The 11,311-nt window shown below is 46.6% G+C and overlaps 1 protein-coding gene across 1 annotated transcript; it reads left to right on the top strand.

Moving 5' to 3' along the window:
• Positions 1 to 7,358: 7,358 nt before the first annotated feature.
• On the top strand, positions 7,359 to 8,330 carry LOC114083187 (olfactory receptor 11L1-like). Its single transcript, XM_027924369.2, has one exon. The coding sequence runs from the start codon at positions 7,359 to 7,361 to the stop codon at positions 8,328 to 8,330; it is 972 nt and encodes a 323-aa protein (XP_027780170.2).
• Positions 8,331 to 11,311: the final 2,981 nt, after the last annotated feature.

Genomic DNA, 11,311 nt, shown 5'->3' with positions numbered 1-11,311 from the left:
ATTCCTATACTGACAAAATTGAGTTTAGGTTTTGTCAACAAACTGTGTCCTCACCTTAGTTCAGGATCATTTTGTCTATGAAATTATAGAATTAAGTTTTAGAAAACACTTGGTTGTCTATCCCATCTATCAAATCATCTGTCCTTCTGTAATACCTAAGCAATGGATAGTCTTCCAAGCAACTTCAGCCTGAGTTTTAGAACATGCTTCCTTTTATTGAACCAAAATATCTACAGCAGTTACCACATACTCATAATATCAGTTACCACATACTCATAATATCACCAATATCTTGGTGCTAACTCATTTCAGAATTTCAAACTTCTCTGGGCAGCAATAAGTTAACTATGTACCTATGAAGAAAAAATTTAAAAATTTACAGGAAAATATTAAAATATTAATCCAAGATAAAATTTAAATATTTACACATTAGTAAATGTATTAATTTAGTGTGATGCACAAATGGATACTTATTTTTAGTTCAACAGTGTAACCTTGTGTGTGTACATGTGTTACTGAGGATTCAACTCAGGAGTGTTCTACCATTGGATTACTTCCCCAGCCTGTTTTTAAATTCTTGTTTTGAGATGGGGTCTTGCAAAGTTGCTAAAGCTGGCCTAGAACATATTATCCTCATGCCTCAGTTTCCCAAGTTGCTGGGATTACAGATAGACCACACCATACCCAATTTCACAACATAATTCTTAATTAATTTACAATTCAAAAATAAGTGTGCCACGTTCAAAATGAGAAGACAATAATAGGATGCTTGATCCACTATGAAGTTAATGACTACAAATGAGCATTTCTTAGGACATATTACTTTCTTAAGTCACTATCAGAAATCATGGTGCACACAGGAAGAAAAGGTTCTTGGAAAGAATGACCATGTGACTTGGGCTGGGAGGAAGAGGGAAAGATGAATGCATGAGTTCATTCTGCATTACTTTAACACGATACATGAGATGGGTTGACTTTATAAGGAAAAGAACAATTTAACTGATACTTTTGGTAGCTGAAAGTCCAAACAGCATGGCACAGGCTCTGGCTGGGCGCTGTTGGCTGTATCACCATCTCTCTGGGGCTCATCCACACTCCCAGCAGATGAACTCTTGAGGGACAAATAATAGCCACACCATAGCAATGACTGAGTGGGAGAGGAGCACAGAGCAGGGCCTTCCAAAACTAAGTTCCTGTAGCCTGTGGGTGTACACAGGTTGATGTCTTTAATCCTGTGGGAACAAACAAATTCACACTGTGCCCTGCAGTTTATACATTTCAAGCCATGTCAATATTCCCTTCCTTCTAGAGACAATGTGTCTCCAGCTGCAGGATAGGGAAGCCCACCCTGTCATGACATGGCAGAACATTGGACAGTAGCCTCCTGATGCCCCTGCCCACCATGACCAGCTCTCACTGGGCAGCTGGACTGACTTATGCAGCTGATACATTCTAGTGGTGGCTGTGTGCATTGCTTTGTCCCAGGGCCCCTCTGGCCTTGGAGGTGAGCTGAGATGGTCTTTGAAAGCCTTCAGCTGGCCTTCTCCTTTTCTCCAGCTGGGGTTGACCTTCACATAGATCTGTCACCTTATTTCTGCAGCTGACAAAGAAAGAATACACAATCTGCTTTGCAGGCCCCACCAAGACTCTCTCTGCAAGGTCTCAGGTCTTAGAAGAGGTATAATGGCATCAGATGGAAAATGGTCCATCCTGAAACAGGATCCATAAACAGTATGTTAATTTTCCCACTAGAGAGAAAAGGCCTATCACGGACATTCACTATTATTATTATTTTGGGAGGGAGGGGTACCCGGGGCACTCAGGGGTACTAGACCACTGAGCCAGATCCCAGCCCTATTTTTGTATTTTATTTAGAGACAGGGTCTCACTGAGTTGCTTAGTGCTTTGCTAAGTTGCCAAGGCTGCCTTTGAACTCACGATCCTCCTGCCTCAGCCTCCCAAACCACTGGGATTATATACAGGCATGGGCTACCACACTAGGCTTGACATTAACCATTAAAAAAAAAAAAACAAAAAAAAACCCTGCAGACAAGCTACAGACTATAGACTAGAACCCCTGCTGTGTGACCCAGTAGGTGGGCCACATGAGGAGTGGAGCAGAGCACCAGGCAGAGCACCAGGAGCCTGACTCTGGGTGACAGCACTCTGGGTATTTGGAAATATACATTTTGTCTTTAATTTCTTTCATTTTCCAAATTTTCTAAAACTATACATATAAATCATATTTTTTTTTAAAAAAACTATATATTAGTCAAACCAGCATCAACAAATAACTAATGATGTAGCCTTCTCTATCACGGTATTTGTGTGATTCTCTTGTGTATCCTAATACTCCAACGAGGTCAAGGCATGTAGTAGGTGCTTAACATGCATGTGTTTATTAAATTAATGATTAATTAAAAAAGCAAAAAAAAGTTTCTATTTTTTAACTTCTTTATTGAATACTTCAACACTTTCTTTTAAACTGAAATATTCAAAATCACTTTCACTAGAAGTATTAACAAATTGAATCTTAAGTAGACAGACTTCCACATACTTAGATTAAAAATAAATCCTGCTATACTTAAGACCTGGATTGATAATCCTTTCCAATTCGTCTGTAATTCATGTTACATTTTCTTAGATTGAGAGATTCACTAAGAACGAGCTTTTTTTTTTTAATGGTGCTGGGGATTGAACCTAGGGCCTTGTGCATTTAAGTTAAGCACTCTACCAACTGAGCTACATTCCCAGGCCAAGAATGAACTTTAAGATGGGTGTGGTGGCATACATCTGTAATCCCAATGGCTCAGGAGGTTGAGACAGGAGGATCAGGAGTTCAAAGCCAGCCTCAGCAATGGTGAGTCACTAAGCAACTCAGTGAGACCCTGTCTCTAAATGAAACACAAAATATGGCTGGGGATGTGGCTCAGTGGTCAAGTGCCCCTGAGTACAATCCCCAGTACCAAAAAAAAAAAAAAAAAAAAGAGTGACCTTTGCAATACTTCTTTAATTGAATGAGTTAGTTTGAACTTGAACATGGAGATATACATTAGACATATGTATATACATATATGTGTATATGTATATGGTCCTACCATTGCTGTCACGTACATGTAGATATGTACACATATACATATATACTATATATATATATATATATATATATATATATATATATATATATATATTATAGCAAAGGTAGGACCCATTCTAAGTTAAGAAAAAATTAAATCCATGTACAAATCGCTTCTATCCACAACAAAGCCTCAGTGGACACAGAGGAATCTCAGAAGTTAGCTTTCATTGTTTACAGACTTGATTGGCAAATTATAGAACACATTGGGGAAAAGGATTCTCGGAAGGGCCAGGTCCCCAAGATACCCAGGGTTACTCAAAGGAGAAGTCTGCTCCACCCAGGGCCAGACACCAGCAGGAGAGACAAGTTCCAGCTCTCACAAGGAAAATGCAGGCAGACTTTGGGTCAGAGGAGGGCAAGGCAGCTTTCAGAGCAGCAGCCCTTGGGTCTCCGTGTGATGGCCAGAGGGACAGCAGGGGTGGCGTGTGCAGATGAGGCAGCTTTTCAAGGAGTAAATCAGCATGGTATGTGTTTCACATCCAAGGGCACAGTTTCCTGGCTATGGTTGTGGATTCCTCCTTGTCAAGGCAACTTGCTCTGCCTATGTGGAAAGAGATGGTCTTGCCTAAATGTGCTGGGATATAAAACTGTAATGACAACAACAACAAAAACTTTAAAAGGCTTCCTGAGACATCAAAGCCATTTAATGTACTGTAGGCAGATAAGAACAATAAAGGGGCTGGGGTAAGTGGCTCAGTGGTAGAGCACTTATCTAGCATGTGTGAGGCACTGGGTTCGATTCTCAGCACTGCATATAAATAAATAAATAAGGTCCATTGACATCTAAAAAACATCAAAAAAAAGAACGATAATATTCTTGATTGTGTTTATTCTCATATAATTTGAAAAGAAAAACTACAGAATTAGACCTGAGTTTATGCTGGTTGCCCTAGTACTGAAGCAGGCAGCGTTCTGAGAGGCAGTAATCTTTATTATTTTCAGCTAATATAATGAAGCTAATTTTTTTTTTTGTACCAGACATTGAATTCAGGGGTACTCAACCACTGAACCACATCCCCAGCCTTACCTTGTATTTTATTTAGAGACAGGGTCTCACTGAGTTGCTTAGTACCTTGCTTTTGCTGAGGCTGGATCTAAACTCACAATCCTCCTGTCTCAGCCTCCAGAGACACTGGGATTACAGGCGTGCGCCACCGCACCCGGCTCATGAAGCTAATTTTAAAAGTTGGAAATAATATTTAAGTAATTGTAGTGAGTTTATTATTGAAAGTATTTAAGCAATGAATGGTGATTAAATAAGTTCAGTTTCTTGTTGCATTTGAACTTATAAGAGAAAGTTTAGCCAGGAGCTGTGGTGCACTTCTGTAATCCCAGAGGCTCAGGAGGCTGAGACAGGAGGATTTGGAGTTCAAAGCCAGCCTCACAACATTGAGGTGTTAAAAAAGTCAGTGAGACCCTGTCTCTAAATAAAATACAAAATAGGGCTGGGGATGTGGTTCAGTGGTTGAGTGCCCTGAGTTCATTCCCCAGTACCCCACCCCCCAAAAAGGAACTTTAACTGGGAAACTGAGCCCAAAACTGTATAAACTTAGTCTAGTGGGATGCTGTGCTTGTTTGCTTTTATTGGGGTCTCACAAACCTGCATATCATACTTCCCCATGGCTAAATGATTTATTTTTAATTTATTCATGATCAAGGTCAATGGTAATAAAAGTATGATATAAGCTGTATATAAGGGTCTGTAAAAGTGAGTGAGATAAGCAGGATATTACATTTAAAAGGAATAGTAAATAGATTTACTTAATTACATGATAATGTCACACACAAAAAGTGAGAAAGCCAAGGCAGGAAAAGACCATGTTCCAAGATGGCATAGTTAATTACTACAAGAATCTGGGGGCGTAGCTGTATCATGGCTGTGTGCCCAGACAGCTTCGAAGTATCACCCAGTCTTGGAGCAAATCATTCTATATGGTTAAATTCCAGCATCCAGTGTCCCCTGGTTGTCATGCGAAGGTCGGAGGCAGAACTGCTGGGATATGCTCTTCAGACCAAGGGGCAGCACTTGCCTTGGATGGTGTCACCTGCTGGTCACACAGGTGACCAGCTCCTCCAGACTTCAGGCAGGAAGTGGTCTCTGAGGGGGCAAAAGGATGTGGGAAATGAGCCCACAGACATGTCCAGGGACAATATCCCAGGGGCCTGTGAAGGGGACAGAAAGGCAAGATCTGGGTGGCTAAAAGAACCCAGAGGAGATAAGAGTCAGGAGCCAAATGGGCAAGGAGAAGAGCAGACCCAAGTATGAGAGGCAGGGAAGAGGACCCAGCAGGGCCCAGCCAACCAAGAATGCCCTAGGGTCCCCAATGACCTCATCTTGAGCTGGATTTAAGAGATCCAGTGTGTGCATGAGGCTTCCTGCTCCGTGCTGGGCTCCTGAAGGCAGCTTCATAGAGCTTACGATGTCCTCTTAGTCCATGTAAAGGTTCCATGTTCAGTGGACATAGCCTTCCTGATGCTTTTGCCCAGGCACAAGAGGAGAAAACAGAACACAGCAAAAAAACGAACTGCAGTCTTAGAGATGATGAGCCAAGTGGCAAATCAGCAGAAGAGGGGGTCTTCAGGGGAGTGTGTGGACTGGCCAGTGTTCTGTTCACCAACCAGGGACAATCCGCAGCTCCTCTGCGCCCCTGTGTAAGATGTGTTTTCACTTCCTCACAGAGACTGAGTTACTGAGTAGGGCACGGTGGTCATGGAGGGCCACAGGGAAAGCGCTGCAGCCATCAGGTTGAGAGATGATGGCACCTATTCCAGGCAGCCAGCAAGGTGGGCGGAATAATGGTCCCCCTGGATCTGGAAATAATTGCAGGTGGAGCCAGCTGATTTTGCAGTCTAATATTGGGTCAAAGTCAAGGTTTCTGGTTGAGCAGTGGTGAAGAGTGCCCCCTTGTGGGGGTGGACAGCTGCACCAAGGGTCTGGTGGGCAGCTCTGGGAGGCTGGGTGGAGGTGAGGTCACAGAAGCCTCAGGAGCTGAGTGGACATCTGTGGTGCATTTCAGATGGGACAGCTGTTTGCACACTAATATTCAAGACTGACACGTGAAATTGAGGGTTAAGAGCTGAGAGACTGAACCTAGAGTCAGGCTAGCAGGAGGCCCGGTATAACCCCAGCACCATGAACGAATGAATGAGTAAAGTCAAGAGCTGCATGTTGAGCTGCTGTAAACCTGAGAGTTTGCAAACGTGAAGAGCCAGCTACGGTGGAACCCAGAGGAAGGTCACGGATATTAAGTGACGAGCTGATCAGGAAGAGGGAGGGGTCCTGAGAGCAGTGGACAAAGCAAGCAGAGGAGCTGGGGGTAGTGGTGGTCACGCCTGTGATCCCAGCTTCTCGGAGGCAGAGGCAGGAGGGTGGCAAGTGCAAGGCCAGCCTGGGCAACTGGTGAGACCCTGTCTAAAATCAAAAGGGCTGGGGTGGAGCTCAGTGGTAGAGCACTTGGCTTGCACGAGTGAGGCCCGAGTTCAACCCCCACTACAACAAGCAAACGAACAAACCAACTCATAAATGAAGCAGAGGACTAAGGGCCACTGAAGGAAGGGACGGTCTCCACCAGGGAAGGAGTCCACGGGGGTGGGCCGCCCACGGAGGCAGCACAGCCGGACCTTGATGGTGTGCTTCACCTCTCCTTTACAGGGAGCGAAAACCAGGCTTTTGGTAAACAGGAACAACTCCAGCAGAGAGGTGGCCACTGCTGGACAGGAGAGGGTGAGCTGGAAACCTGCAGCACCTCCCAGTGTGGGGGAGGACACAGCCCAAGTGAGGGATTTAGCAGAGACCCATGCACACCACTCCTTCAGGGTACAGAGGAACCGGACAAAAGGCGGTAGGTGGGGGTGTTAGTGGCCTAAGTCTGCACGTGCTCCCATGGGGACCCCAGGCTTCTGGTCAAATAGATCACTTGCTGAAGGTACAGAGAGACAAGGCCATGCTGAGGTTTGCAAACAGAACACATTTGCAATCCTCACTGAGGAGACGGGGGAGTGACTGGGTCAGGAAGCTTGGAGCCACTGATCTGCAGATCCAAATGTGGTCAAATAAAAGGAGCATGGGATTGTGCATTTGAACCTCCCAAGAGCAGCACATGCAAACCTAAAACAAAACAAAAAAGCCCCGAAGGTCCAAACACCAGAGGTCATAATATTCTTGTCCTCGCATCCTATGCTTTTCATACATGTTTTCTGCACTCCCTGCCCCCAGACGATGCAAACCCCTAATGTGTCTGTGGTCACTGAGTTTCAGCTGCTTGGATTCCAGACCCTTCAGGAGTGGCAGACCCTGTTCTTCACCATTTTCCTAGTCATCTACCTCCTGACCCTCACTGGGAACATCGTCATCATTGCAGTGGTGAGCCAGGACAGGCGCTTGCACTTCCCCATGTACATGTTCCTCCAGCACCTCTCTTTTCTGGAGATCTGGTACACGTCCACCATTGTGCCCCTTCTCCTGGCGAACCTGACCTCCTGGGGCCGGGCCATCTCCTTCTCCGCCTGTATGGCGCAGCTCTACTTCTTCGTGTTCTTAGGGGCTACTGAGTGTTTCCTTCTGGCCATGATGGCCTTCGACCGGTACCTGGCCATCTGCAGTCCACTGCACTACCCTTTCCTCATGAGCCCTGACACCTGCAGGCACCTGGTGGCCCTCTGCTGGTTGACAGGGGTGGGCACAGGCTTTCTGCCATCCATGATGATTTCCCAGCTGGACTTCTGTGGGCCCAACCAGATCAACCACTTCTTCTGTGACCTCCCGCCGCTCATGCAACTCTCCTGCTCCAGTGCCCACGTCACCGAGATGGCCATCTTTGTCCTGTCGGTCGCAGTGCTGTGCGTCTGCTTTCTCCTGACCCTCGTGTCCTATGTCTTCATCATGTCCTCCATATTGAGGATCCCTTCAGCTTCTGGACTGAGGAAGACCTTCTCCACCTGTGGGTCCCACCTGGCTGTTGTCACCATCTACTATGGGACCATGATCTCCATGTACGTGCACCCCAGTGCCCACCTGTCACCCGAAATCAACAAGATCATCTCTGTCTTCTACACCGTGGTCACACCACTGATGAACCCAGTCATCTACAGCTTGAGGAACAAAGACTTCAAGGAGGCTGTTAGAAAAGCCATCAGAAGGCAGCGCGGCCACTGTGGAGTCGGAGTGAGAGGACAGGTCTTCATTAGGTAGGGAGGGTCTGCAGGCAGCAGCTCCTGGGGCAGGCAGGACCAGGCTGAGCGTCCCCGCTGGTGTGCAGAGGGTCCTGCGGCTGTAAGGAATCAGGGACTTGAGGTCCCCCCTCCACGATGTCAGAAGATGGGCTTCTGTGTGGGACCTTCTGTCCTCAGGCATGTCTTCTCTTCTGCTGGGAATCTGCAGTCTCAGCGCCTAGTGATCGCACACAAGGCCTGAACCCAGTGTCTTCAGCTTGAGAAACAAAGACTTCAAGGAGGCTGTTATAAAAGCCCTGAGAAGGCAGTGTGGCCACTGGTCCCTGAGGGATTCCCTTGCATTTGCACAGCCTATGGACAGGCAGTTCTAACCTCTTACACACTGTTGGGAAACTGGCCTTGCACACCTCAAACCTGATGTGTGACAGCTGTGGCAAGAATGAATGAAAAAGGAAACCAAGACTTTGGAATTGTGTTTTGTCCTGCATTATCTCCTAGTGATAAGAGAACAAATAAGGATTTTTAAAGTGATAAGCATTTGTCTTGGATAAGCTAGACTTCTAATATTTTCTGCTTAATGAAATTCCAGGGAAGGAAGGAAGGGGGTGGAGGGATTGGAAGAGTGGAGTCAGGCCCTGTAGCATAACACAAATTTCTTTCACAAGTTCCTTTTCTCACCCAGGATTTAGGAGATCTCTGCCACTCCCCCCCCACACACACACACCCTGACCTATTCCATTCCTTAATTCCACAAATACTTTTAATCCCCTGAAGTAGGAGGTCTCCTGCTGCAGTCTGCAGTGCCTGGAGATACAAGATATAGAAAAGGCGAGGAAGATTGACCTCAATGAAGCCTAATTCCAGAAGGCAAGAGGGCTTGAGCCCTATAGAGAATAAGGATGTGCTTCTGTTTCTGTTAACACTGAGGAACAGAGAGTAGGCTGGGCGTGAAGGCAGACCATCAAGGTCTGCATCAGCAGGGGTTAGGGAAGCTCTGCCCACCTAGTGCTCAACCTTCACTGCTGGGAGGAGGAGAACAGAAGTGTACAGAGAAGTCCAGGCTGAGATGGTGGCATGCAGGACAGAAGAGGGAGGCAGAGTGACTGGGGAGGTAGACAGAGGTCAGCCCGGGGGCGGGGGGGGGGGGGGGGGTTAGAGCCTTGTTCCTGTGGATCATTAGTAACCCTGTAGAGGTTTTGAATTTTGCACTAAGAGAAATGATTGATTATTGGAGGGTACTAAATATAGAATTTAAGATGAAGTTTGCATTTACAACTATTTAAAAACTATTTAAAGAAAAGACAGAGAAGGAACTGTTGGGGTCAATGCAGCAGCTCATGGGGTAGAGGAAGTTGATTTGATTTTAGATTTGATAATGAAATCCATATAAGCAGGTCCCTTCAGAAGAGTGAAACAAAAAATCAAGAGAGCAAAGAAAGAGAGAGCAAAGGAATGGAAAATACAAAAAGACACCCAGAGGAGGCTGAGCTAGGGGCTCAGGGGCGGAGCTGGCAGGAGGAAGGGACAGCAGAGAAGCTGGAGCCAGAGGGTTGCACTCTGCAAAGACCCAGAGCACTGCTGTCCTGAGAGGGCAGTGTCCTTGTCATGCAGAGGGTGATACCACAGGGGGCAGTGCCCCAGAGAATGCTCCAGAGGGAAGGGAGCAGCTGTGTTTGCAAACAGTTTTCCTGAAGGGTAGTGTTGAAGGGGTGAGAGCCAAATATCTCACGGTAGGTGTAGTTGTGTTTTTATAAATTCTAAGATGTTAGCCCCTGGGTCGATTCCAACGCAGGTGGGGAAGGCCATTAGTGTGCAAAAGCCTGAGAGGTCTCTAGTATAAGCAGCACCTGAAAAGCCTGGGATTGGGCAGGACAGGGTCCAGGACAAGTGTGAAGTGGCAGTGCTCAGAGGGAGAGAACTTGGTTCAGCCTCAGGGGCAGAAGGCAGAGGTCTTCCTTGGATGAGGTCTTAGAAATGGAGATAGGATTGGGCACTTTCACCTGAGGGCTCATCTGCTTTTTTTTTTTTTTTATTGAGATACAATTAACATACAGTAAGATTTGCCAATTTGTGTGTGTGTGTGTGTATGTGGTGCTGGGGATTGAACCGAGGGCCTTGTGCATACAAGGCAAGCACTCTACCAACTGAACTGTATCCCCAGCCCTAACCTGCTTATGTTTATGACAAAGTCGGTGGCGCCTATGTGCCACAGACAGCGGCACCCTCGGGCTTGAAGGGAGGGCTACAGGTACCCCAGACACACTTTGCCCAGTGAGGGTGGTATCATTCGTTCATGTGGCACTGCCTGTGGGTTCAGCACCTTAGGATTACGTGTGAAAGTCAGGGTTCATCCTGGGTTGAGGCTGAGCTTGTGTGCACAGTTGGAGACGGAACAAGAAAGGGAAGGACTTCAAGTCGGTGATGACCAAGAAGATAAATGAAGAGTCAGTTAGTAAGCGAATCCAAGGATAGAAATCCAAAGCAAAAACTAAAGGCAGATCTAACCAGGTTACCCGAGAGCTACTTGGATTGACAGGAAGTGATACTTAGGGGTCTGGTGTCTTCAATCAGTAACTTAAGGCATTGTCTGGCTTGGAGTGAAAGCAGAGCCAAAGGTGTGGCCGCTGGAACAGTGAGGAGCTGGGCATAGTGAAGTGGGGAGGGGTCAGTCCCTGCAGGGGTCCTGGCTGTGAGAAAACCTGCCGGACTTTAGAGTTATTTGCAAATGAGAGGGAGAAGCCCGGGGCACAGGGGTTGATCTTAATCTGGAAAGACAGCTTCTTGTACTTAGGAGCAAAATTCTCCAAGGAAGAAAAGGGAGTGTGGGAGGACACCTGGGACTAAGCGGGTAGAGCAAGGACTTCCTCAGGCTCCTCAGCCACTCCTGAGAAAGAAGGAGACCTAGAGTTCAGCTTTCCATTGGACGGGGTGGGCGCGATGGGGTCAGGCATGCAGCCGTGCCCTCTGCCCAGCAGTGGCCTTGCCTGGAGTGCCCTCCGG

This window comes from Marmota flaviventris (genome assembly GCF_047511675.1).
Source record: "Marmota flaviventris isolate mMarFla1 chromosome 5 unlocalized genomic scaffold, mMarFla1.hap1 SUPER_5_unloc_1, whole genome shotgun sequence".
NCBI classification, from domain to species: Eukaryota; Metazoa; Chordata; class Mammalia; order Rodentia; family Sciuridae; genus Marmota; species Marmota flaviventris.
The sequence above is the reverse complement of the archived record's forward strand: the minus strand, read 5'-3'. Positions and strand labels throughout refer to the sequence as shown.

Bases quoted from the DNA above. Each gene is read 5' to 3' on its own strand.
- LOC114083187 (XM_027924369.2), top strand. From the start codon at position 7,359: ATGCAAACCCCTAATGTGTCTGTGGTCACTGAGTTTCAGCTGCTTGGA.